At 39.2% G+C, this 27,834-nt stretch overlaps 1 protein-coding gene across 1 annotated transcript; it reads right to left on the bottom strand.

The window, feature by feature from the left end:
* Nucleotides 1–769: 769 nt before the first annotated feature.
* Nucleotides 770–27,834, bottom strand: CALCR (calcitonin receptor). The gene is made up of 12 exons (XM_028525963.2): nucleotides 27,757–27,834; nucleotides 26,303–26,456; nucleotides 23,947–24,057; nucleotides 19,481–19,593; nucleotides 17,873–17,964; nucleotides 13,946–14,072; nucleotides 11,065–11,218; nucleotides 8,269–8,329; nucleotides 8,121–8,187; nucleotides 7,603–7,821; nucleotides 7,017–7,058; nucleotides 770–1,704 (listed from the first exon to the last, which is right to left on the bottom strand). The coding sequence occupies exons 1-12, from the start codon at nucleotides 27,805–27,807 to the stop codon at nucleotides 1,402–1,404; spliced, it is 1,494 nt and encodes a 497-aa protein (XP_028381764.2). The 5' UTR covers nucleotides 27,808–27,834; the 3' UTR covers nucleotides 770–1,401.

Genomic DNA, 27,834 nt, shown 5'->3' with positions numbered 1-27,834 from the left:
TAGTATCCAAAATATTTTCTGAAAGAATATAATTTTGGGGGGTACCCTATCTATGTAACCAGAACAAATGTTTTGTCTTTCCACAACTAAATCACTTCCACAGGCAATGGCATCAAGTGTCAAAGATGAGATTTGTGATTTCAGGGTTTCGATGTATCTCCTCATTTAGCAGACAAATTAAACAATGATAACTCGGATTACTGTTGCAAATTCACAAATTAATTTCAGGTGCCAGTAATAATCCTGGCTTATTCAGGGACTTTTGAAGATTTTATACTGAGGAAGTAAAGAGAGACATGGGAATGTAATTTTGGGTTTCAGTGAGAAACCATGTTAATTTTAAATGAACTGGTATATGGTTAAACTTGTAGTGGTTACATTTCCCCCCTCCTGTGCACAGCAAACAAGAGGTCAGCTACAACCTGACTTATAATTAGCCCTGCTGAATCTTCCTGAAAAAGACTGTTATCTTGTTAAGCGTTGAAGCTGGGTGGAAAGCAGTGAGTGAACTTATATGGAGTCCTTTAATTACCAGTCTTAAATATATCTTTTACTGCTAGGTAGCACCCAAGGGCAAGAGGTAATCAGCTTTATAAACTTTGGAGTGGTTTGCTTTCTAAATCCTAGAGCTTAGGAAAGTAGAAAACTTTCTTTAAAGAGAATATTCTCTTCCACTAGAAATTATATTTTTGGCAGTTTTGTGAAAAATTTAGCAAAGGATTCTTTGTGACCTCCCAATTTACATATGCCAGTGACCAAAGCACAATAAGCCAGTTAACAAATTGGCCCATCTAATGTTTCAAGCAAATCGACTCAATTTCTTTTTCATTCAAAGCATTACATCTTCCTTTGCACGTTCCTAGTCGTCCCCATGTGAGAAAGCCACTTGGCCGTGTAGAGGTCACGTCGTAATTTGTGGATGGCACAACATCTGAGTAATATCAGAATCGATTGAAATAAAAAAATTAAAAATCAGATCCATAGCCAAATACAGAAATAGTCTAATTCAAATTTTAGAGTTAAAAAGAAAAGATTTTGACAGTGATTTTCGTTTTTAAAGGTATAAATGGCTCAAGATTAACAAGGAGCACCCTGTATCTGAACTAGGTCAATTCGACTGTGTTTGTCTTGGATACTTTGCATGCATTACACCTGCATTTCAGCACTGGATGGAAGATGGGATTCACAAGTGTTGCAGTGGGAGACTCCATTCCTAGCCTGTCTCCCATGGCAATAGTACCAAGAGTATTCTTCAGCTTCACTATGGACAAAATTACTTAATGATTCTTCACAGATGACATGTTTGGCTCCTGGGAGGATGGGGATCACTTTAAACACTAGGTTGGTTTTTCTCCCAGGACATGGAGGCTCAGAGATCACGATGCTCTATTGGCTTCACATTTAAGCGCTTGTCTCCTGCTCCACCACTTCCACCACTTCCATGGGGATGACCTCAGAGATCTCCTCGCCAGGGTTGATGGCAACTTCGTTGTTCCTGGGCTCCTGGTGGCAGATGTAAATGGGGAGACCACTGCCGGGCTCAGCCTCGACCTCAGCGGCAGCGGCGGCAGCAGCTGCAGCGGCTGCGGCGGCGGCATTGATGTTGGGGCGCCTGTTGCTGCGGCGCCCGTTGTTGCGGCGCCCGTAGCGCTGGTCGCATTGGATGCTGCATTGGATCCACTGGCGCTGCAGGGTGGCTTGGACCTGGAGGAGAAAAGGGAGTCTTGTTCTCATATATGGTCAGAGACGACACATGCCAAGTTTCTGAGCACAATTCTTGGAACATAACAGAAGTTAAAGGTGGGTGATTGAACCGTAATTCCAATGTAAAAGGCTGTGTGGTTTGTGCCCCGGCCGTGCAGGGAAGAACTGGCCCGAGTACCTGCCTGAGCCTCCGTGGGCAAGGTGACTTGCTACTGCGCAAAGGGTTCTTCTTGAGCCCTTCAGTCCAAGGAATGAAATTTGATTTGGTTTCACACTCAATACATGGCATACACGTCCCATGAGGGAGAAAGAATTGGAAAACATTTTATCTGCTACCACCTCTGATAAGGCAGAAGCCTTATGTAGAAGATATGGAGAGGTAGTCAAGGTAGACCGTGATAAGTGTAAATGAGTTTGTAAAAGTACCCGGCAGAAATAAAAAAGTCTTGGCTTCTCCTCACTTGTCCTTTTAAAATAACCCCCATTGGGGCACCATGCATATTAATTAAGTGCCCAGCCCAGCACGAGGTGAAAGGATTTGAAGTCCACTTTAATTTTTTTAAAATGATGACTACAGAAATGTTCATAGCCCTCTATAATCGTATTCCAAAACTATAACCTATCCTTCTGTGTGGAGATACTGGTAACCTGCTTTACTCTGTAAACCACATATAGTAGACTAGGCCCTTAGCAACACACTTTCAACAATTACACTTTAATAAGGGCAATCATTTTTTTACAATGGCACAGGTTGGGCCGAATGCTGCTTTGATCCAAGAATAAGGTTATTAAATTTGTGTGACAAAAAAAATAGGAGAATTTGGTTTTTTGCTCCCAAAGCATTAGAAATGTTAGGAGTTGCCAGGGGGATAGATAGTGTAACATACAGAGTTTTGAATTACTGTATAAATCATCACTCGTTTTAAGAGCAATTAATACAGGTCACTTTAGAGTTTTCCCTGATTATTTCAATTTATTTATTGCCAACTTTAAAAAAATAGAGCCCTGGTCTGATGTTTGGAGACATAATTATTACACCCAATTCCTTTATTAACCTGCTGTGTAAAGTTGGTGCATTTGGGCCTCAGTTTACATACATTTGTAAAAACGAAGATCAAGTTGTAATAGAATATTTTCACTTTGGTCTTATTTGCCTGTGAAGTTCTCCACAATCACCTGCAGTTACGTTATATACTTGAACGGAAGGCAAGGGTTCTGCCAGGAGTTTTGATCCAATGAATGAAAAGATTCTAAGGCCTGCCCCTTCACTTTCTGCCACCACAATTTGACAGACTGCAAAATAAATTTAAGATGAAAAATCATGATTTAAAAAAATAATTTAAATTCACTTGGAAATTAAAAAGTAGTTGCATGTATAAATGTTTTTATAAGACTTTTGGAAGTTGAGACCTTGTTATATCCTATGAATTAAATGTTAAGGGATACTTCTGAATATTATTCACAAAATTGTCACCCATATTTTTCCTATCCTTTTGGAGGGCATATCAGCAATAGCTCTACCGGTCTTCATCTTACAGAATTCATATGGTCTTTTGTTTGAGATAATTGGGTACCTGACAACTACAAGATCAGAGCTTTCTCATTCCCTTTCACTACCTATTTTCCTGTTTGGGGAAGATATTTTGTTTAAAAGACAATAAATATAAAGTTTGTATTTTTGAAAATATTTAAATATTATGTTTCTTAAATAACATTCTTTTTGCACATCCCCCATTCATTAAGTCAAGGTCATTCATTGCTTGAAGGACAAATAACATTCTGCCTAGAGTACTGGTTCTCAAAGCGTGGTCTCCAGACCAGCAGCATCAGCATCACCTGGGAACTAGTTAGGAACGCACATCCTCAGGCCCGTCCCTGCTCTAATGAGTAGGAAACTAAGTGCTGGCAGGTGGCCACAGTCTGTGTTTCAGCAAACTTCCCATGTGATTCCGACGTACACTTAAGTTTGAGAACACTGGTCTAGATCAAAGAAATCACGGCTTAGCTTTCAGTCCCAAAACTGATTTTTCTGAGTCTTTACAAAGATATTAGTTTTGAAAATCAGGTTTTATTGAGTGAAAGAAAGACTTTCTAAATAGAAAAGCTTCTCTTTGTATATGCAGTGAAAACCTTACTGGTCTAAAAATAGAACTTTACTAAAAGCCATAATATAGAGACCGTGTAGGATATGACATAGTCCCTTACAGACAGGAAATGGCAGTGGTGAGTGCAGAGCCCTTGTAAGCAGGAGAGAAAGAGGAGAGAGAGATATACAGACACAATGACCTTGCATTTCCCCTTCATGGGGGAAATACCTGGGAAAATGGGGAGAAGAAAGAAAGCAAGGAATAATAAAAACACCTCAATATAGTAGGTTTTTCTCTTTGATTCTGAGAGCAGAGTCCTGAAAACAGATAACCCTGTAAAGAAGTCCCACATATTTGGCCTGGCACCATGTCTAACATGATGTCCAAGCAGTGGAGTGGCAATGGCTTAGGGTGAAGACAGATTCACAGTATAAGAGAGGATCCAGAATTCCTGGGCTCCTTAGGTGGCTTGGGAGAGAGAACTGTGAATCAGAAGAGGGCTGGGGCTTGGTGGAGGGGGGCTGCAGAGTGAAAGGACCTGTAGGGTTCACAGAAGTGAGGGGAGCCACCATGAACTTCAACAGGGGGTGCCGGCACAATACTGGTAACCAGCCACACCTTTGAACAAAAGCTCTTGAACCAAGTATGTATTTTCTTGAAAGAGACTGTTGTAAACTGCAGGCATGCCTTGGAGATATTGTGGGTTTGGTTGTGGACCACAGCAATAAAGCAAGTATTGCAGCGAAGTGAGTTGTAATGTTTTTGGTGGTTGAGAAGGGTGGTCTTGCTTTTAATTTGTAAGAAATACACATCTGTGATGTGCAGTAAAGCAAAAGCATAAAACAACAACAACAAGGTATGCCTGTTTTAGAGGCTAGTACAATGGGCTCCTCAAAGCAAGATGCGGTAAGTTACAGCAGATAAACAAAATTGTAGTTCACATACTCTAATTTGTGACCAAAATGTTGAGATCCTTCTGATCATGTTACTTGGATCTACAAACTCTTGGAAACAAACTCATGGAAAGGGGAGAAAATCCACAGTGTTGTTAGTGCTCTCTCAAGTCTTAAACTACCGCTTGGGAAAGTCGGGCAGCTTCACAGTCATCATCATCTTTCTGAGGTCTTGTAGGTACTCAGTAATCTACCGAAATGTGTGGATGGTCACCGTCCACATACTAGGGAGGGTTGTAGGAAATGTCTGATCTATAAGCATGCTTACCGGTCCTCTCCGGATCTCTACGACTGTGATTCTCCAAATTTCTCCCCTGCTTATAATCGATCCATTGACTGTCCAACCCACTTCCACAATAGGAGTCACTTGTAATATACTGATAGTGGGTGATTGAAAACTTCATCTTCCTTGCACAACTGACATATCAGCCTCCTTGTCTCTGCTAACACTCAATATTCAACCAGGCAAAACTCAATCACAGCTCAATATCAGGTACAGCGGGAAATAACTTCCAGTGCGTATGAGCACCCTGCCTGTGCTTAATGTTGTAAGACGGTGTGTTCACAGCAGGCACAGCTCAGACCCCGATACCTAAATCCAGGGGCTGTGATATTACATTTGAAACAGTACACAACTTATGTGTTATTAGAAATGTCACACTTGTACTTTCCACCAGCAACAGGATCTTAATTAAAATGGGAATGCTTTCTTTACTTCAAAAAGCAGAGATAACCTGCTCCCAGGAACTAGACACATCGATTGTTAGGAGTGCCTCTGGGTTTGCTTTCTGTGCCCGACACATCACAGACAGCATCGTAAATTAAGACACAATAAATATTGATGTATTTTTACAAATGCATGCAATCTTCTCATGTTTCATGGTATGCCCCTGCTGACCCTGGTTTTTACATTAGCTACATATTAATATTAGTTTGGATACAAAATACTTATTTTGTATGTCACCTGAAACAACTCAAAAGGCAAGGGCATACATTCACAGAAATTGCTATAAAGATGGAGTGACTTATACCCTTCTTATTTATTAGTTTTTACTATTGTTTTAAAAAAGAAAGAGACACTTTAACAGCTGGCCTTTAGGCTTGCCCCTAGCAAGAGTCAATGCACAGTATATTTTTGTTGAATAAATGAATGAGTGGATGGATAAATGGATGGAGGAAAGAAGAAAATGTAGTAAAAGGAAAGCAACAATAATCTTGAGATATTGGGATTGGAGATGAGTAATAAATAGGTCACAGAGCAGCAAAATATTGGTGCTCAATAAATTCGGTTCTATTGATTATTAGAAAATCTTTCTAATTGCTAACAGGAAATAATAGGTTGATCTCTTTATAAAATGTGATTTTTCTTGGTAGAATTTTTCTTTCTAGGAACTGATTTAATGTTATGAAAAATACTTGTACATTAAAAGTTATGTGGCATATAACTACAGAAAGTCTATTAACAAAACTTCAGGGAGGAATCATGGACATAATACAGTACAGTGGAAGATTTAGTTTATTTGATTAAGAATCAGGAAATTTGGGTTCTAGTCCTGGTGATTCAACTATGATTACGACATTGGGCAAGTCACACGATCTTTCTGGAGCTCAGATTTCTCACCTGAAAGAGGAGGGACATTTCGAACCACGTTCCCTGGAGCTCTGGGAGTTCTTTGGTACAAATTTAAGCAGCTTCACTTTTATGTTTTACAAACTGGGCTCCTTGGCTAGATTTCACCGGAAGAAAGGGAACTCTGGCTAGAAATGCCTGAACACGCTGGCTATGAGCATTCTTGATTTTTGATCTAAATATTCAGATAGTATATTAATTATTTGAGTCTTAACTTCAGGGTGATTTTCAAAAATGTTGACTCAGTGACATACTACTGCACCAAACTGCTGGAAAGGAGGCAGCGAACCGCACAAACAGGCTGGATATTGGCTCTGCCCTAGTGAGCAGTTGGGTCTTTTAAAGAGAATGGGGCATGACCTTTCTTTCTGTGGGAATCCAGCATGGCTTTCACTATTGCTGCTCAGGGTGCAATCCAAGGAAACCATAATTTAGCTGCCTGTTTGAGTAATATCTGCAATTATACCACACAGCACAGAAAAGATTCACCTTGCAGTGGTGGAAAAACACAACCCCACTAGTCATGGGGCCATGAAAAGAGCGCTTGTGGACGTGAGCCCAGATGAAAAGCAGCCCTCTGGAAGATGTAAAGTGCTGGCCTTATATAAACAAGCAGTGGTATCATATGAAAGGCATGCTTACGTTGCTGTTGTAGAAGCAGTAAATCACGGCGACGAAGAATCCCTACAGAGAGGAGGAAAGATAGAGTTGAAGTTACTTTCATGTACATTACATTGTTTAGCCATTAATATAAGTAAATAGTCTGGAGAGGACCATTTTGCTATTGCGATAGCCAGTCAAGGCTCGATGAAAAAACAATTGCTACCACTCACATCCAGTGCTTCACTACAGTTGGGCAACTGATCAGCATGGGTTATATTGTTCTTCAGAATTCCCCCCAATAAAACAAAATACAGCCCTCAAAATACTGGGGAGGGGAAGGAGAGGTTGAAAGCACTGTGGAGACAGGGGCTTGTCCTCAGTACTGTGTGATGGCTCCGTCCCTGGACAGATATTTGGACATAGAGGTGACTCTCCAAGCCCATACCCCCCTCTTTCCTTCTTCAACTTTTAGATTCAGAAAACAGGAAAGCTGGCAGTGAGAATCCCTTCCAGGTTACATATGGTCAAAAGGGTCTTCTCATCACAGATGAGCCCCAGGGGATGGATCATCCTGCACCAACCAGCAGCGCAAGTCATGGAACACACACACCGTTGGCTTCCTCACCTGGAAGTGAATCAGAGAGTGCATCAGGTAGTCGTAGATCTGGGCAAGCACCTTGTTGTTGGGCCTCCAGGGAAACACGACGAACTGGGCTCCCAGCAGGGGCACCAGGAACAGAGTGGCCTTCACCGCCTTCAGGTACATGTAGGAGTCGGGCTGCTGGGCTTCCTTCATCTTCTTCACGAGCACGCGGATGATGTTGAGCAGGAAGAAGAAGTTGACCTGCAAAGACACGATGTCACGAGTGAGCGGACCACCAGGTCAGTACCGCTGGAGGACACCCACTTTCCTCGGTTCTTCTTTCCCTGGGGAGGGGAGCCCACCCACACAGGACTGCCTGAAGGGTCGTTCGGTGTGCTCGGCACTGCTGGGATGCTGAGCATCGATCAGTAATTGTTCTTTTTATTAGAGATTATCATTAAGTTAGCTTCATTTGAAAGTTATCATATATGCTAATAGAACCATCACCAAAGAAATCAAAGATGACACTGTTAGTAACGGACTCCAAAAGCAGTTCTCACCACCAGTGCTACCATGACCGGGCCGTGGATGATGTACAGCAGGTGGGTCTCCGCACTCAGCCAGCAGCTGGACAAAGGGAGGGGGCGAATACATCAGTACGAATGCATCTTATCTACAGATGTTAACTAAAACATCCACAGTGCTTACTTGTCATTGAAGTACAGGGTCCTGGTAACGGCATGGATGATAGTTGGCACCATGGGGAAACCTAAAAATGTGAAAAGGTGCCAATTACACCTGGCTTCTTTGTCATAAGCTATAACTACAGTTGCATAGAAAATGATGGCTTACTTTTTTAAAAAAGTGGCAAATTAAATGTTTCTATCAAGATAGTTCCCTGATGTTTTTACACAAATATCTTTGGTCAAACCAGGTAAAAGTGTTCTTGATTAGAACATCATAAGCATTCAGAGAGTTTGGTTAAGAGCAACCAAATAATTAAAGCCTCTCACAAACTATCCAGGGTAGTAGACACATGCTTACGCTCCCTAGGACTAGCACCATTGTTACGTCTTGATGAGGTGATGACGATGACCATAGACCAGAAAACTTTTCATTGCGTGTGACCTGGGCTCTTTTAGGGAGAGAAGCTGGGGTCACTGGGAGCATGTGACCTGGGATAGCATATGGAAGTGGCGGTCTGACTGCTCTGAAAGCCCTGTTGGTGTCTGCAGTATAGTTTCGTGGCTTTTTACTTCTCTGTCTCTACCATGTGCATCGATCCCGTTCTCTTTCAATAAGAGAGCTTCAGAGTAGCTGGCTAAGCCCTGGCTGCAAACTTGTATTAAGGCAGCTTAGCACTGACCTCCCTGACTGCCCTTTGAAAACAACTTTGAATTTATAAACAGAATGATGGAGATAGTTATTGGCAATGCATCCTGTCAGGATACTTCTTTAAAAAAAATGTTCATTCTATACAGCTAATCTAGATAAAAGTTGTGATTTTTGTGAGAAAAAAGATGTCTTTTTCCTCAAGTGTACTCATGTATAATGGCACATTGTTTAATTTGGTTGCGAAACTTGTAGAATGAGCTTTTAAATTTTATCAGATCAAGAAATGTGTCTCAGAAGTGAATTAGACCTACACACTTTGATTTTCTGTGAATTACAGGCAAACAAGGGAATTCCTGAAAACCCTGAGCTTCCACCAGAGAACAACCTCATCTTCTAAAGCCATGAAGCATATAATTCAATAGGACCATCGATTATATTGTAATTTGGACCTGAAATAATTTTGAATTTGACCATTTACACAAAACATAATTGTGTTGTATCGACAGCAGTTCTAGTGTACTGTTTCCCCACGGGGGTGCAAAGAAATTCATTCTCCGAATTTTCTCTGAAATACATGCTTCTAATGAGACGACAAGAGAGGCGTATGGAGGTCTCATTCCACCTCATCCTGTTGTAGGAAGAAAAATGCGCTTCTTTCAGAAATAGATTTACCTCCTTTTTCTTCTATGAAAGTTTTTGAGTATGGCAGATAGATGTTCTTAAATACTCAAAACTAGTACAGGAAGTATACCATAGATTTTACTTCAAAGGACAGAAATAAACTATTTAGATCAGACAGAATGGCGTCTGTGTGTGGGTGCATATTGGTAGGCCTGGGATGTGGTGCTATTTCCATGAGATACTTTTATTCTGATAATTTCTCTCTTTTTGCTTAAATTAGAACATCTTGATCTCTGTCATTTGCAACCAAAGAGTTATAACATCATCAGTTCAATGTTGAAATACCCCGAGTATCTCTTCCATTGACCCACGATTCCAGGATATCTCACTGGATTCAGGTCATGTGCTTGGTTAAAAACCCATGTATTTCTATTAGGGAGAGGTGTTATGGAAACAGATCTTGCCTAGGGCCAGCCTTGGCCTAGACTACAGAAAAGACTTTGAGCTGCTTATAGGACTTCCCGGGCACATTTCTATACACTTGGTAACACTGTCTGTTGGGCAGGGGTTTAAATACAAAGATGGATGTTCTGAGAGAGCTTTTGGATTATTCTCTATCCTCAGTAAATCCTTTCACTCTTACCAGTATTTTTAGGAGCTCCCCAAAATGCTGCATTTAAACATCACACTTAGCTGAAGATACTCTATAGCCTCTGCTCTGAGAGTCACAGTCATCTTATTGGTGGATGGCAAGAATCCTCCTCTGGTATGGGAGTTTCATGGGATTTTTAAGAAAATAAAGCGGCGTGCATTTTTGTCCCAGAAACTTTTCCCTTTCAAGACCTCACTATCTATCTTCCCCCTTTCTACCAGAGTGGGCTACACTGATAGAGCCCTGGGGGAAGGGAAGCAATTCTAGGGAGTCCTCATGGACCTGAGAGCCCTACTTTAGTCAATCTACAGAAGCGGTCACCACGTGAGCAATCCAGCCATAAGTTTCCCAAAGCCATTGCCATGCGCTATGAAGTCAGATGGGCCCCATTTGGAGGCCCACGTGGTTATACCCATTGCTCATCTAGACTCTACTCCTTGACATTTGGTTGGAGGAACCCTGCTGATGGATTGACAGGAAGGAATGTTCTGGAGGAAGGGATGTGGGCCAGGGTGGGGGACATACAGAACTCAAAATGGGACATTCTCCTTTGCTCTACAAAAAAGTGATAAATAAAACTGAAGGGGGCCTAGTCCGATTTTCTCTCGGTCGGGCATGTTTTCTGTCCATCCAGTAGCTGAATGCCCTGAAGACACTCATCATGGTGTCCCTCTGTCCCCAAACTGTCCCCACCCCATGTTCACCACAGTCTGTATGAACTTGTTAAAGGGCTTCTACCAAGCTCTCCTGGAGACCGAATTCCTTCCTGCATCTGTCTCATCATTCCTCAGAGGACCTGGGCCCCTGATTGTTCTCTGACACCAAGACCAGAGGAGATTGTACATATACAGACAGAGGTGAAAGAGGCTCAAAACTCAGTTGGAGGTAATACGTACCCCAGCCCAGGAGATAGTACCACTTCATGTGCTGTTTCTCAGTGAACACGGACACCACGATGAGTGTGTGCAGGTAGATCCCTTCGCACAGCATCCAGAAGTAGTTGCAGGACATCAAGTAGTGGTTGATAAAGTGCAAAACCTTGCAGCTCAGCTGTCAGAAGGAAATGGACATACTCAGTAGGAGACACAGGCAAGGATGCGACACTGAGCAGAGGTTAAATGTGAAAATGAGCCAAAGTGTCTGCATCAGCCTGCGTTTAGCTTCTTCAAGCATTTGTCAACACGTGCCATCCTCTATATCCACAAGTCTGAGCAACACTCTATTGATTGGATTAAATTGGATCCAATCACTTGGATTAACACTTTCAAGTGTTTTATAGTTTTTTTTTTTCTCTAGAAAGTTTGCTTTTGCATAGCTAAAAAGAACAAGTCTTTTGGCTTCACAATATCTTGATTTGATAGCATCAAGAGTTAGTCATGTCATAAAGATAAGCTTCTTTCCTGATTTTCAAACTTAGGTCACTTTGAGGATGCTTAACGTGTGTGAGACTGCCACCCACTCCTCCAGAAGAAAACCTCCTGTATGGTTCTCTGGCTCCCCCATCCTCACACGTAACATTCCCCCAGGACGCCAGCTGCACAGTGGCTGAGGCAGGACGCTATACACCTGCTTACTGGGTGTAAAGCTTTCTAGGCAATATGAAAGCTGCAAGGCAGAGTGAAGCTGGCTCTCTTTGGTGCATGGAAGCAGACTGAGTGCAATGGCTGATGGAGTACATAGGCATGTCTGCCTCTAAAGTATCCTATGAAAGGGGAAATACCCAGCGATGACAACTCATAAGACCATTAAGAGCAATGACTAGAGCAACAGATGGGTTGGGAAAGCCTTGTGCAGAGACCTAAGGAGTCAGCCACAGGGCAAGGGTTCATAGCAACCCTGAGGGCAGTTGCTTACAATATTATGCCCTTAGAAATTTTTAAAAGCTTTATGCTTTTTTTTTGGAACTACAAGACAATCTCTTGGGAAAAAGAGGGGCAGTATTTACTATTTGCTTTTGATAGATAAGGTTAAATAATTTCTATAATTCAATGGTGAACTCAGAAAAAATCCTGAACTTAGACTATTTAGGAAGATAACAGGTTTACCAAATTTCACAATAGATGAGAAGCCCCCTTCCCCCTAACAGCCAGGAGTGGTCTGGTGGTACGACACGTGAGTGTCACACCCCACAAGAGAGATAAGGGTTTATTGAAGAATTTACGATAGTTCATAATTTGATGGAGCACAGCTCACAGGGTTGATTATTTAGTGATTATTCAGTGAAATTCCCATTTCCTGGCATACTTTGTACAGACAATAAAGAGCTTTCTCAGGGTTTCCACACTTATGGGAAATGGGAAGTCACAAATTTGAGTTTTTCCTCTTGAGAGATGCTTAGTTAATTGCTTCTACATCTGTTTCAAACTTAGTGGGGGTCAACCTCCCTAATTAAATGCAGTGTCCACGTCCAGTTACGGACAGTCATTACTCTGGAATGGCTGAGCCCATCTCCTTAAGAACGCCTCTTCCCAAGGAAATGAACGAGACAACCAAAAGCACACGCAGTACGGCGGAGAGAGGCTGGGCTTCTGTGGGAGGCAGGTCTGGGTCCGAATCCCATCTCTGACCTGCCACAGCATAGGGGACATGAGCCTTTACTGTGTCTCTGTTTACTCAGCTCGTCACAGAGATAACACCCACCCTCCACTGAGGTCTTAGGAGAATTAAGTGAAATGAGATTACTTTTATTGAAATCAGTTGATAATAAAAAAGAAAAGTCATCAAGATAAACCCACTGGGTCTCATTCTACAGGTTAAGATAGGACTTTGTCTCAGATGACAAAGGCCATGGTTTCAGACGATGGATCACAATTCCTTTTTGGATATATTCACACTGCAAAAAATTATTAACACCGTGGGCCCATTAGAAGCCAAATTAAGCTGCTTTCCCATGCCATGCCACTGTCACACAGGATGCATGCTCTGGGCAGATTTCACGCATTTTTGTCATTGGGTTGGCAGAGTTGTCAAATGCCAGTTCTGAAAGATGAGGCTATCTACAGATGCTTGCATAACACAGCTAAGCAGAGAAACAAAAATGCAAACACCCCTCGGCCATTCATTCTGTGCTAGAAAGCGTCTGTCTGTGCCTCAAAATGCACTCTCCACCCTGCTCCACTGCCCTGGGCACAGGGAAACACCTCTGACCATCGCAGTGAGGGCTTCTTTGCCCTGTGGTTTCTGGTTGAGCTCAGTTGATGGGACTATCAGTGGAGATGGGAGATGAGAGTGAGTGAAGTAGGGGTAATTAAACCTTTCTCAAGTCATGCAGATAGAGAATATGATTAATATTTAGATGGCTTGCTAGAGTCATTGCATAGTTATTCATCGCTGAAGTATCTGGCCCAAGCCCAGCCTGGTGCCGGAATGCTGAGGGGATTAATGTTTAGGCACATGTGTATCCCGTTAAATGACAGGAAGCACCACCCCAGTGTACCTAGTACTGCCTATGTTTACACGGTGTGTGTAGTCAACTCCCCATAGATGTTCATGCATCTTCAATTAGCAGTGAAAACTCACAACTGGTTGTGTACTTATTTGCTTATGAGTGAATTATTCCCATCCCTTTATTGTAGCACATACCAATTAGTTCTAATAACTGCATAGAAATAAAAGATATGCCTTGCTTAATGCAAAACTGAACTGTAAAACTAAATACGGTTGCACATGTAAAAAAACTGCTTAAATCAAACAATAACACCATGTTCACTACTTACAAATACTATTAAGTCTTACACCCTTAAAAATGAAATTAAACGTAAACAAGGCAGTGCTCACAGGATCCATGCTCACGAACTCCTCATTGGGCACCACTTGAATCAGGTGAATGAGAACAGTGATGGAATTCAGGATGTAGGTCAGAAACATGTGCTTGTGTATAGTCACCCGCTGGCAGCTGAGGCTCCTGGGAGGAAAAGTAACAGTATTAACCAGCACCAAAATGCCAAAGTACCTGGGGAAAAAACATGGTGACAATATTTGTAATATTGCCTTTAGCAATAGTTGAGAGAACATATTGAAATAAGTGAGGCTGGTCCCATCTATGAGTCTTATTGTACTTTTCTGTCTGGTTTTTTAAAAGTTTTCTAGTCATGGGAGCTCATAGTTTTCAGTCCTCAGGTGACTTCATAACAAATGAAAGGGTGCGTGATAAAATCACTTTTAATTATAACAGATGTGAAATTACTTGAGAAGACAACTCTTACAGGAGAAACCATCACAGTCTGGCATGTGCTTCAGATGAAAAGTCGACTATTTATGCGACCAGGCAGGAATCGTGTGGCAAATGGGACAACAGGGCATGAGGTCCGAACCAAGGCGGCCTGTGACAAAGCGCTGAACCTGTGTCCTTGGCCCATCACATACACAGGCTTTATCAAGTCTCCCATCATCCCTCTCTGCGGGTATTTCTTTGAACAGATTTTTAATTCTCATATTCCAACCAGGATCGACTTTGTGGTTCCTACTTTCCACATCCTCCTGATGGTGGAGCTCAGACACAGGCAAAGAATTTCAGATACGCGCAGACTGGATCTCACTGTGAGGCACGTGTGGTTTGGATCTGATGACACCTGTCCTTGCTGGCACAGCTGTTCCCCACCTTGTGGGGGCTGAGCAAGTTGCTGGGTTCTTTTTATTCATTTGTCCTCCACTTCATAAACTTGTAATATGTATTTGTGTGGATGTTCATGAGCATAAATATCTTATTTCACTATTTGCTGTAAATGAAGAGAACCTGTAGAATGGCTCTAACAAAATTGGAATGATTATCTTAGATAAATAAATATCTTGTATTTACTGTATTTGATACAGTTAAAAAATGTTTAGCATCAGGTAAAAACTTATGGCATTCAGTTAACGATGCTAAAAATTGATCATAGTAGCTAATCAAAAGAAAAAATCCAGTGATAGATTAGATTTACCTTTCATTTCTCACAATCACTTTTAATATTTTGAGATGCAAATGTAAAGAAAAATGTGAAGAATTAGAAACACACAGTAATCTTAAGAAAATGGTGCCCTTGATATTTTTGGTTTGGGAAGGTTTAAGATGAGGTTAAGAACATGTATAAAAATCTGACATAACTCTATTTGGATCTGGATATTTAGCACGAGTGTTTTTCACATCCTGTTTGTTTCTTGTTGTGCGTGCTCTGGAGGAACAGCTATTTCATGTCTTCCCATTATTACATTCAGATTATAAATCAAGACTGTTTTTTTTAACCAAGATTTAAGTTGTTTGACAGGTTCTTGGAATTGAGACAGGAGAACAAAATCTGGTGGTTTCCAGACAATCTGCCCCCAAAGTTGATCTGGGTTTGAGCGGGTTGATTTTGCTTTGGGACTAACTGGAGTTGGGAAATGTTTCACTTGGTCCGTGTGCTGCACTTTTAAACACCCATTTGTACTGACTTAATGTAGCAATGATTGTGAGAACATTTTTTCTTTGCTGGTTTGGCTCTCACATCTCATCAATTATTCAGGTGGCAGGAGAAATAAAGAACTAAGAAATGCCTCCTTGACATTTTTAATCTTTAAAGTCCTGAATAAATTTATTATTTGCACCATTATAAATTTGAGCACTTTTTCTTTGAGTTTTCTTTCAGTTATATCAAAACTTTTAAACAATAGACTTTCAGTGGCAGAATTTTTCATCAAGGCTGTGTGAAAGCCATGGTGTATTTATTTCCTGTTGCCAAGTGCAGTGGGAAAATGAACAGGCATTCCAAGATCAATCATGCCATGTGTTTACTTTGCTATATTTTGATCATTGTAATTGGAAATACTCTTATTGTAATTCTAGTAATTAATCCCTTGTGTCTCATTGCTTTGCTTATGTCTTTCTCCTGTTATACTATGTATGAAAGGAGCTCATTCTCTGTTATTATTTGCTATCCAGTTAAAAAATATTCAGTAATATTGCTAGACCAATGTAAGAATCTTGACTACATAAGGTCTAGACATAATATAATATATAATTATAATATAAAATATAGACAAAGATTAAGAAAGAATAAAAACAATAGTTGTGGTAAGGGTGGCTTTACAAGTGCTTCTCTTGGTTTAATTTTCTTTAGTGTCTTCATGATATTTTAAGAAAAATCAAATTAAGATCCTGCTTATGAACCGCTATGTATTTAATTATATAACACATTTCCAAAGTATGGAGCATTATTTGTAGTTTGGACTACAAAAGGAGCTTTCCCTCATCATTCTTCATCTTTTGGAGGGTGGGCCCCTTGTAGTACAGGCTTCCCTTGCTAGGTGAGTGTTTAGGAACCCATCTGTATCAGTGTGCTAGTTGGTGTTGTTGTGAGAGGTTGTGCTCAGCTTCAGTGAATTTTTTTTGAAGACTCAACATGTTTCCCTGTCTCATAATGAGTGATTTACGAGTGTACCTGTCCACAGGGTCCTGAGTGCACATCAGTTTTTAACCAAAAACAGCATGATCCCCGTGCCCCACCCTCCCTATTCACCTGATCTTGCTCCCAAAAAGGGAAACATTTTGCTGATGTGGAAGAGGTAAAACAAAAAATGGCAGAAGCACTATATAGGCATCAAAATTAACGAGTTCAAACATTCTTTTGAGCAGCGGGAAAAAGTCTCGATAGGGGTATTGCATCAAATGGAGAGCACTTTGAAAGTGACTGAAGTTTAAACATGTAAGAATAAATACACATTTTTTTTATAAATAAATTCTAGCCTTTTTGGGTCTCCCCCTTGTAATTCCACCACAACTAAATTAGTGGCAGAAGACCCCACAGTAACGTAGAAGCCAGAAGTCTCAGGAAAGGGTAATATAGCACCTCCTATCTTTGGTTTAAAGAAATTACACTAAATTTAGGACATTTTTAGGACCAAATTTAACGTATATTACTCTCTCACATACACTATACAGAATCAATGTTTTAAATTCTCCATTATTGGGAAATCAGTATCTATATCAACTCCATCATTTTGCCACAGATAATGTGATCAAATGTATAGACACAGAGTTGGAACAGAAACCCGTGTTGAAATTTTATTCCTTACACTGTCTTAAAAGATATCTGCAGTTAACAATGCTAGGTTTATAAGGGCAAAAGATTGACACTTGACAACAGCCATCTTCTTGCAGACCTTCTCCTTGACCCTGGCTGGGTAAGTCAAGGCCAGAAGGGAGGAGGCTCACCTTCCTTCTCTGGAAAAATACCATCATGGCCCCATCAGTCCCACTTCTCTTCTGGCCAGGTCCGCTTGTGACACTGCTCAAAATCAGGCAGGGTGCAATTGAACTTGTAGCCACGGCCTCCATATTTTTGACTGAGGGTAAAAGAAGGAGGAGGACCCTCTCCTCAGTACTTCATGGAACCTTAGCCATGGTAATGGGACCTTTACCCTGTTCACACAGTGGACTCAAGGGCTCGGGACTGTTTGGTTTTGTGAAGGAGGAATGCTGCCTTGAAAGATTATACGAATCTATCTTATTGTCTTCTAAGGTAGGGTTAAAAGTGTATTTTAATTAATATTATTATTTTACTATATTTATTATTACTATTTTACTATTAGTTTATTTTACTATTATTATTATTTTTGCTATTTCATGACTCCTATATATTTCTTATGATTTGCAGAAGATCCTCCCCTCCCCCACCTTTTACAGAGTTTTCCATTTACTTCAGTAACATAAAGAAGATAAAAAGCAGAGGCTATAAGGGTACTTACTTGAAGCACACGAAAATTCCCAGTGAAACCGACAGAGTGGAAAGAGAAGCAGAGTGGCCCACGATAGCCAGGTAGTACAGAATGTAAGCGTTCTGGAACAACAGCAACAATAACACATTCACAAAAACAAATGCGTGAATAACTGACTATAGAAGAGGGAAATAGTCTCCTTTAAAATTCCTACTAAAATTGTAACAAGTATTTCAGAGCACTTCTTTATATTAAATTATAATAAACCAATGAACAGATTGAGTAGTATAAGATTAAGAATGTGCATGATATTGTGGGAAAAGGATAAGACTGGGCTTATCAGAATAGTTCTTTACTCAGAATATTATTATTAAGTCTCTGTGTGGCTTTCATTCCACCTCTGTGGTCCTATCTGTGAAGCAGTTTGTTGGACTAGATGATTTTTAAATGTTACTTTAAAAATGTGCTACTACTGAGAAATGCCACTAAACACTGGGATACAGACATAGTGAATGTAGGAAGATGGGAAAGGTGACCCAGATTAACACTAACCATAAGATGACTGGTGTGATACCACATAGGTGCAGATGCTAAGTCAGGAAGATACCACAATTTTAAATTTCTACATACCTAATAATATAAACTCAAACCATATGAAGCATAAAGGAAAAACTGACACCTCCTAGTAACTGATAGTGCACAAAGACAAAAATCAAGCTATAGAAGATTTGAACAATGTGATTAATAAATTTTACTAATTCGCATGTAATAAACCCTGTACCCAACGTCTGCTAAAGACCCATTCTTTTCAAGTGCTGACTCAATATTCAAAGAATATTTACCCAAAATGACATACACCAGTCAGTCTAGCAAATCTCCACATAATTCAAGTAACTGAAATCTTAAAGATCACGTTTGCTGACCACAATAGTTTAGAAGTTGTCAATGAAAAGAGAATTTGAAAGACACTCTCATATTGCTGGGAATTAAGCAATACATTTCTAAATGACTATTGAATCAAAGAAGAACTCACAATGGCATGTCAAAACTTTTTAGATGAAGGTGAAGCTGTACATAGAAGGAAGTTTAAAGACTAAAAAGCATGTGTAAAAAAATGAAGAAGATTGAAAATCAATGACCTAAATTTCCAGTTATGCAAAAATTAAATTAAACTCAAAGAATGTAAAAGAAAGGAAATTGTAATGCTAAAGAGAATTTGAACTTACAAAACAACAAAGATAAAAATTAGTTCTTAAAAAATTTGTTCAACACTGATCAAAGAAAAAAACAAGAAAAATGAGAATATATGTCAGCACAAAGGTTTATAGCAGCCTTATTTATTAGAGCGAAACAGTGGGAGCAACTCCAGTCTCCATCCGTGGTTCATTCACAGAACAGAATACAGATGCACGCTGAACACCAATATGGGAAAAAAAGACAATTGATACTTAAATGTCCAGTTTTCAACAAACTAAAGTGCATGTTCTAAATTGAAAAGAATTAAATATACAGGTCATTATCTGTTTCCTTCTATAATATAGTTTAGCTTTCTGGCAGCAGGTACTTTGCAGTTATCACATATTTCTATGTATAAGTAATGGCATTTCAGCAAATACTGAAATTTGAAATAAATCCTACCTTCAGTTTCTCAGCACTGAAAGCATTACACATACTGTAGTTAGTGGAGGTCTTATTCCTCTCAGGATCTTCAAACCAAATTCCGTTTTGATCACAGTATTTTGAAGCCTTTTCTGTTAATGAAATATAACAGTTGTTATTACATTACCATTTCAAAATAACATGAAGGAAAAATAATAAAATAAGGCTTAAAAGTCATTCTAAAATGTTAATCCCTTTATAGAACTTGAATATGAATATCAGTAAATAGAGGCCACCATGAATCTACTAGATTATAGAGATGTTTTAATTATACAAAATGTTTTAATATGTGCTGTCCCATTTTATCTTCAGCAGAGCCCTGTAAAGCAGACATTGCTACCTCCATTTCCCAAACAGCATGAAGCCATGAGGGAGGTTGTGGAATTTGAAAGGTCAGTGCACAGCGGGTGGGCTAGGACTGAATACCTGGTCTGTCAGATGCCAAAGTGCTAACTACATTGTACCTCCTGCATTTTTTAATAGACATTAAACTAATGATTTTAGATAGAACTATGTGAGAAGAGCAAGACATACTTTTCTTCATTTATACACAATATTTATTTACTAGATTGACTTATGAGACTGCAGTTTTTGTGGGTCAGATGGTCAGACATGGGCAATTTCACACGGTTAAATTCAATGGAACAAAGAAGTTCACCGCTAAGGGATGTATAAAGAAGTCAATTTTATGCCTCTCAGAAAGACTTCATTATCTATCTATCTATCTATCTATCTAATCCTCATCTGAGGACATTTTTCATATTGCTTTTAGAAAGAGAGGGAGGGAGAGAGGGAGGGAGGGAGAGAAATATCAATGTGACAGAGGAGCATCGATTGGTTGGCTCCCATGAACACCTGGATCGATTGCCTTCCGTACATGCCCAGATTGGGGATCGAACCCACAACCCCTCAGTCATGAGATGAAGCTCCAACCAACTGAGCCACAATGGCCAGGGCAAAAAGATTTCATCTGAATCATCTCTCTTCATCCCACATAGAATTTATTAGATTTAGCTTTTATTGATTAATTCATTGTTATTAATTAATTAATTGAAATAATTATTTTTATTTTAACTTATTGGTTTATTTTTTTTAGTGAGAGGAAAAAGAGGAGAGAGAGACATTGATTTGTTGTTCCAATTATTCATGGATCCATTGGTTGATTCTTGCATGTGCCCTAGCAGCGTTCGAGCCCACAAACTTGGCATATTCGATGATGCTCTAACCAACTGAGATACCCGATCAGGGCTACTAATTGCTTTTTAAATCATCTCTTACATGATAGTGAAATTTGCTGATTCAGCTGGACTGGTGTATTAAAGATCTTTACCTTTGCAGTGTGCAGGCACTGTGCTAACAAGCACTTTGCAGAATTATCTTCTAAATGTTAATGCTAGTGATCATTTAAAGTGGGTATTGCTCTTCCCATTGTACGTGGGAGGAAACTGAGGCTCAGAGAAGTTACGTAAATTCCCCTTCTCTAACGAGTAGTAAGGCTAGGATCAAACCCAGCTCTACTTGATCCCAAGGCCATGGCAGGGCTATTAAACTCTGCATTTAACCATATAGTCCTGTGGCAAGGTTACTTATAGTCCATTCCAGTGACCCAAAGAATCATAAATAACTTTGTTTACTATAAGATAATATTTAAATTCCAATCAAATTTGCTATACAATTGGAGGAAAAATTCTTTTGAATTAAATAAAATCAAAATAATGATAAGTTAAACATTCAGATGTTTAAATTTTGCACTTGCCACATTGAATTTAGCTCTCCAAAGTACCTCTGCAATGTGTATATTGCCTGAGAGATTGTATAACATGAATAGGTATAAAATGCAAGAGATTTTACCAATGTATTTGGAATATTCGACAAGTTTTGATTTTTGATAATTTCTTAGGGAAAATATTTTTGAAGCATTTTTCTTCATTGACAAAAGCAAAGACCTGTAGATAAAAGGATCTACAGATAACTCTATTTTATATGGCTTTGGCCTTTGTTTTTTAGCAGAGGGATGTGGAAATCGTAATCATATACTAATATTTGGAGGATACAACCATTGTTGTAAAGGCTAAAGAAAAAACTCATGTTAAAAAATTATTTGACTGAAATATCATTGAGATCTGATAATATTTAAAAATAGTTTTCTATCAGTAGTTTTGGTAAGTCAATCAATATGCTGAGAGGCAGTATGAAAATTTTTTTATCTTTGGCAGTTTTTAGATGAAATTTATAATTTTTTCTTTGTATTACTGAAACAGATACTACCAGACTAAACACAAGATTTAAACTGCAAATTGTATATTTATTTCTATGTCTACCCTAACAATTATTTAAAATGGTAGAAAGGGGTTGGGGGGAAAGGCAGAAAACTCTACTTGAAAAACAATAAAAAAGAAGTGGATGCAAAAACACATTTTCAAGCAAAAGAGGTTTACGAACAACCCATTAGTATCATTGCTTAATGTAAATCTGTTAAAAAGTCAAACAGAAAATTTTTGAATTATGAATGTGCTGAGACAACCATTGGACAAAAACTGTGTAAATAAGTGGATATCACCAACATTTCAAAAACAGCTAGCGCTAACCAGCTTAGAAAAGTTAGCACTAGAAACTGGTCAATGGTTCTGTTAATCCTGTTTGTCAATGATGACCATCCCACGCTTACTTGCAATTTTAAAAAGTGGCTTGTAATGCAGCATTTTACTGTCAGAAGTAGTTTTTTGTTTTATTAAAATAAATACAATTTGGTTTTAACAACGTTATGTGATGACATACGGCAAAATATACCACACAGAAGAGACGTGTTTGTCCTGGAGACACTCCAGTCATGGACAGGGCGGCAGGACATACTACTGCTTTGTTTTGATTTAACTACAGTGTGGACACAGGCATCTCCTGTTCTGATTGTCCAGGCATCAAGAATTTGCTTTTTTCCACCTGGCAAGTCTTTCAACATTTGAAGGGAGAATATGTGTATTCTAATTTCCCTTTCCAAACCGAACCCCTTCGCTCACACACACAGCTCACTGTCCTTCCAGTGACGCCTGGAGCCTCCTGCGTGGGCTTGGACAGCAGCACTGCCCTCCCTCTGCAACATCCTGAGTTTGGACTGGCCCACGGGGAGGACAGCATGCTTCCCTCACTCTAGGTTCACATGGAGGAGCTTTTCACAAATATTCAGGCCCAGCCTCAGGGATTCAAATTTCCCCCGGTCTGGAGAGGCAGCAGGCATGGGAGGTTTTACATAGCTCATTAATTCCAAAGGGTGTCAGGGCTGGGAATCATCGTCCTCACTCATCTTAGCTCTGTGCCATTGGTGTGGATGAAGTGTTTGACTCCAAGGGCAGCCTTAAATACCTCCTTGCTAAATTAGCTTTTTACACTCCAGCGTATTCCTTCAGACTATTAGCCTTTCTTGAATCTCAGCACTGTCATTCACTCTTCCATGACCTGCCTATCTCTGTACCAAGCACGTTGTCTAAAAGGACATCTCTGCCATTTCATTAAACTGTTTTGTGTATCATCCAGACACACAGTTTTAGGTTAATGGTAACAACCTAAGGAATTTGTTTGCTCACTATGGGGATTTTTAAGGTGTCTTTCTTGTGAAGCGGATTTGTCCTCCAGACGAAGAAGTTCTACCTAAAAACCAGGCTGAAAAGATGGATTGGTGCCTGGAAATTCCTGTTTTCCCGACCCCAAAACTTGCCTTTTAGTTAATAATTATGGCCACTTTATATAATATGTATAAAAGTGTTTTGAAAAGTAAAAAAATTAATATTCAGTGAAAAGTATTCGTACGTTACTTTTATAACTAAAGTAAGTTTGGTGTCGCCCTTTCACTGGGCACACGTGTCAACCGCTTGTACGCAGGGCCCAGAGCTGGGTGTTAGTGTAATGCATCTTTTTATTTTCTGAGCATATTGTAATAATCTGCTGGAACAGAAATCTGCTATCTACAGTTAACACCTTCTGATTTATTTTCCCTTACGCAGCATGATTTTGTAGAATTTTCAACATTATATCAAATTTTTATTATGCATGTTATACCAGCCTGGTATTTACAGAGTCTAGATCACTCATTTGCATAAGTCACCAAAATGTGAGGCAATTAAAAATGTAAAAGAGCTACACATTAAAAAAAAACTGTTCCATTTCAGAAAAATTAATTTACATGTTTACTAAAATTTAATGTTTAAAATATGTAATTAATTTTTATTCAAAATGTCATAGAATTTATGACCAGTATGTACAACTGACAAGTAGTGTGACATAAAGAATAAGGACAGCCTGTAATATTTGTATAATCGTGTAATTTCGCTCATGGAAGTGTGTCAGAACACACTGCAGTGTGTAGAGTATGACTAGGTAGGTGTATTTTATATCTGACGCAAACTCTGAAAGCTTCCTAGCAAAACAGAAAATAAAAATGAGTGTCATACCCATGGGGTCAAAGTCTGGAAAGTAGTCGGGGCAGTGCTGGTGGGATGTCACCCCAGCCGGTGTGTCGTCCCAGCACAGCCATCCGTCCCAGGTGCGGTTGCAAAACAGACCTGGTGGTTCAGAAAGAAACGGACACACCGTAGTGAGACACTGCGGAAGCCTCCGCAGGGTTTAGTGGTGCACAGTCAGTTATTCAGGGGCTCTTCACTTGGAAATGCATTTACAAACAATTGTAGCAGCAGCAGCAACAAAATAGAGGTGTTAACTTATCAGCTACTCATCGGATTTACATTTTTTCTAGCATTTTCTCCATTTGTTCCTCAAAAGACACATGTCTTCTGTATGGAATCTTTCACCCAAAAATCTTTTCTTTAATTAGTTAGTTAATTAATTAATTAATTAACTTTTAACTTTATTTTTATTGTTGACACTATTTCAGATGTCCCCTTTTCCCTGCCCCACCTTGCCCACCTCCACCCAGCCCATACTGCATCCCCCCTTCCCTCAGGCTGTCAGCACAACGTTGTCTGTGTCCACGGGTTATGCATATATGCTCTTCGGCTAATCCCTTTACTTTGTTTCATCCAGCACTCCCAACCCCTGACAGCTGTCAATCTGTTCCATGTATCCGTGACTCTGTTTCTATTTTGTTCATCAGTTCATTAGATTCCACATGTAAGTGAAGTCATATGATATTTGTCTCACTGACTGGCTTATTTTACTTAGCATAATAATCTCCAGACCCATCCATGCTGCAGCAAAGGTAAGAGCTCCTTATTTTTTTATGGCTGTGAAGTATTTCATTGTGTATATGTAACACAGCTTTTTTATCCACTCATCTACTGATGGGTACTTGGGCTGTTTCCAAATCTTTCCTTTAAAATATCTCTGGAAATGCTATAAGAAAAATCTTGTGAAAGTATATGCAAAATCACTCTTGCATAAAGCCTACCTTTTAAAAAAACTATATGGCTTTGGAACATAAGTATCCTACTAACCACTAACCTTCAAAGGGGTTGCCTTGGGTGGTTCTATTCTTAATTCAAAGATGATGCAATTGTTCAAAATTCCTAGTGAAGATACATTTGCAGCCAGTTGAATTACAATATAAACAGTCTATTACCTTAGAATCACACTTTATTACTGGTTAAAATAATGCTCAGTTTGATCACATATTCATCAACATTGGCTCCAAGTGGTTTCCCACTATCTTCAAAAATTAAATCTATCCCAGAACACAAACATTTATCTTTATAAAAGAATGAGCCTCAGGCTTTAAAGGAAGTTCTCAAAAAAAAAAAAAAAAAAGAAAGACAAAGTTTTAAATACTGATCAATAGCACAAAATTTCAACCTCCCAAGGCAACTAAGACCACAGTGAGGATGGCTGCACTCACTTGGCCTCTGAAAATACCAGTTTTGTGTTGCCATGGCTTCATTTACTTCGGAGAAATGGTTTCTTTTTGGCGGTAAGTTGCATCTAATGCCTTTTCAGGGTCTTAAAAAACACTGAAACTACTGCAGACAGAAAAATATCGTGTATCTAAGTTTAATTGACTTGCTTTTTGTTTAAACAAAAGTGGGAGCTACAAATTAAATTTTTAACTATTTGAAGACAAACCATGTAGTAATATAATAGACTATAATTAACCAATCCCTGTCCCCTCTAAAGAAGATCTTGTTCGGTCTTTTCAAGTGATTTGGGACACAGAGGAGAGAATTTGAAGGGACACAGCAATGCTGGGTCACTCACATCCTCCTTCTCATTTCCCATGGGCCTTCTCCAGCTAATCAAATATGCTGGGCCCTGAGAATATTTGGGCAATCATGTAGAACATTCTAGAGAAGTGAAAGGTAAACGATTCTGCCTAGGAGATAACTTTTTAAAATTCATTTGGGAACTGGAGGTAGAAGAAGAGAAGAAATAGCATGAGTTACCAACCAACTGACAGGTGGGGAAAGATACTACCTAATTAACCCAAACAAGACCTGGTTTTGACAGATTCCACACTCGGGCAAATTCTCTGCCCATGATTTTCCAGTTCCCTTCCTGTCATTTTCCAGTTCCTTTCCCTCACTTAGTCCTGCATTGTTCCTGCTTGCCAGGTGTGAATACTGAGTTACTGTAGTAATTTTGTCCTAAGTGCAGATGCTGGCCAGAAAGTCTTTGGATGAACTTGAGTAAAGAAATCAGACATGTCTGCTGCATGAAATACACGAACATTTCATGGTATGAAGACCATTGTTAAAACTACTGGCATGTTAAGTTAAAATTAGTTCATACACATTTACCCATGGAAGAAGATAAACCTTCAGTGATATTTGAAACACATGCTAAGGTAATCCTTCTTTTTACCTTCTCCTTGGTATGGGGGCAGCAGTTGCATGCGTTTGTAGCACTTGGACTCGGCATCCTTCATTTTCCTTCGTCCTAAAACGTACAGAAAGGGCTCGGGCTCCCCAGTTGGACTGGTGTCATTTGAAGTGTTGGGGAGGACCAGGGCTGGTTGCTGCGTTAAAGACAAAAATCAGTTACTTACAGAGAGTACAGATGGGTGTGTACATAAATAAATGAAATAATAAAACACTTGAAAACATTTATTTTTCCTCCTTCAAGCAACAATTGTGCATGGCCTCCATGGAGAGTAGTTTTGCTTTATGACCAATAAGTATTGCATCTACAAATTCTACCTACAGATTCCATATTTGCATTCATCCCATTCAGTATTGACAGTGTAACAGCAGCCATACACACTCATGAACCTCTTCATCATATAAGACCGTTTTGATTTTTACTATTGTCGTGAAGTTTAGATGTCAACAAAGAAAATAACATGATTTCCAAACAATGGTAATGTTAAATCAACTTCATTTTTTTGGAACTCCTAAGAATCATTAATCATGTTATTAAAAATAGATATATTAGTGCATTAAATAAGCTTTTTAAAATTGGATTTCTTCAGCTGACTTTTATTTGCATGTACATTGTGCACTGCCAAAAATTCACCCCATTCACTCCGTAGAACACCTCTATTCTGAGATATTCTGCCTTGAATAATTGGCCTGAAGCTCCTTAGTTTGTTTGATCAGCATTTGACCTACATGGGGTTATTCATTTTTATTGGTGAAAATCAATGTAAATCTTGAGTATTTCTTTCAACTGTTTTGCATTTTTGGTCTAGGCTGACTGACACTAGTTTTGTCCGTCTCAGTTCATCCTCGTCACCATCGTGGGCCCTTGTTTATTGATGTTGTTGTGTGTGTGTCTACAAAGATCACTGTCTAATACATCATCCTAAATTGTATTCATAGAGATGTCAATTTCTTTTGCGGTTATGATGTTTCAGTGATGTTTTAATCTGTGATTTTTTAAAATATCCAGGTTCTGTATGGTCTTTCCAATCAATAAACAGATTGAAAGAGTTTCAATGTTTAAAAAAGATGGTGGCCCAGAAACTGTAACTCAAATTCACATGTCTAACATGAAAGACATTTTATCCAGAACATTATTAACCTTCAGTATTAATTTACAAGATAATAAAGAGATGTCTCAAATTAATACTAAATTTTTGTAAACCAACAAGGCTCACATTTCTGGGTGAATGTAATACTAAATTAAATCAAATGAAGTTTTGAGGGGAGATTTCTTAACAAAATATTGAGATAATGATAATTTTGAGGAACTTAGTTGTAGCTTCTGGAGAACAATGTCTACTACTGCTATAATGTCCATTCACTCACACCAAAAACATTCCTCCATATTTCAGCATTCTTCATTCACATAGCTTAGAATAATTTTGTTTTACTTACACATAAAAAGATGAATAGTATGAAGCACCAGTGATTAAGTGAGAAGGACATCTTTCCTCTCGAACTTGATTTTTTAAT

The sequence above is a fragment of the Phyllostomus discolor genome, chromosome 10 (assembly GCF_004126475.2).
Source record: "Phyllostomus discolor isolate MPI-MPIP mPhyDis1 chromosome 10, mPhyDis1.pri.v3, whole genome shotgun sequence".
NCBI classification, from domain to species: domain Eukaryota; kingdom Metazoa; phylum Chordata; class Mammalia; order Chiroptera; family Phyllostomidae; genus Phyllostomus; species Phyllostomus discolor.
This window is presented reverse-complemented; position numbering and strand designations above follow the sequence as displayed.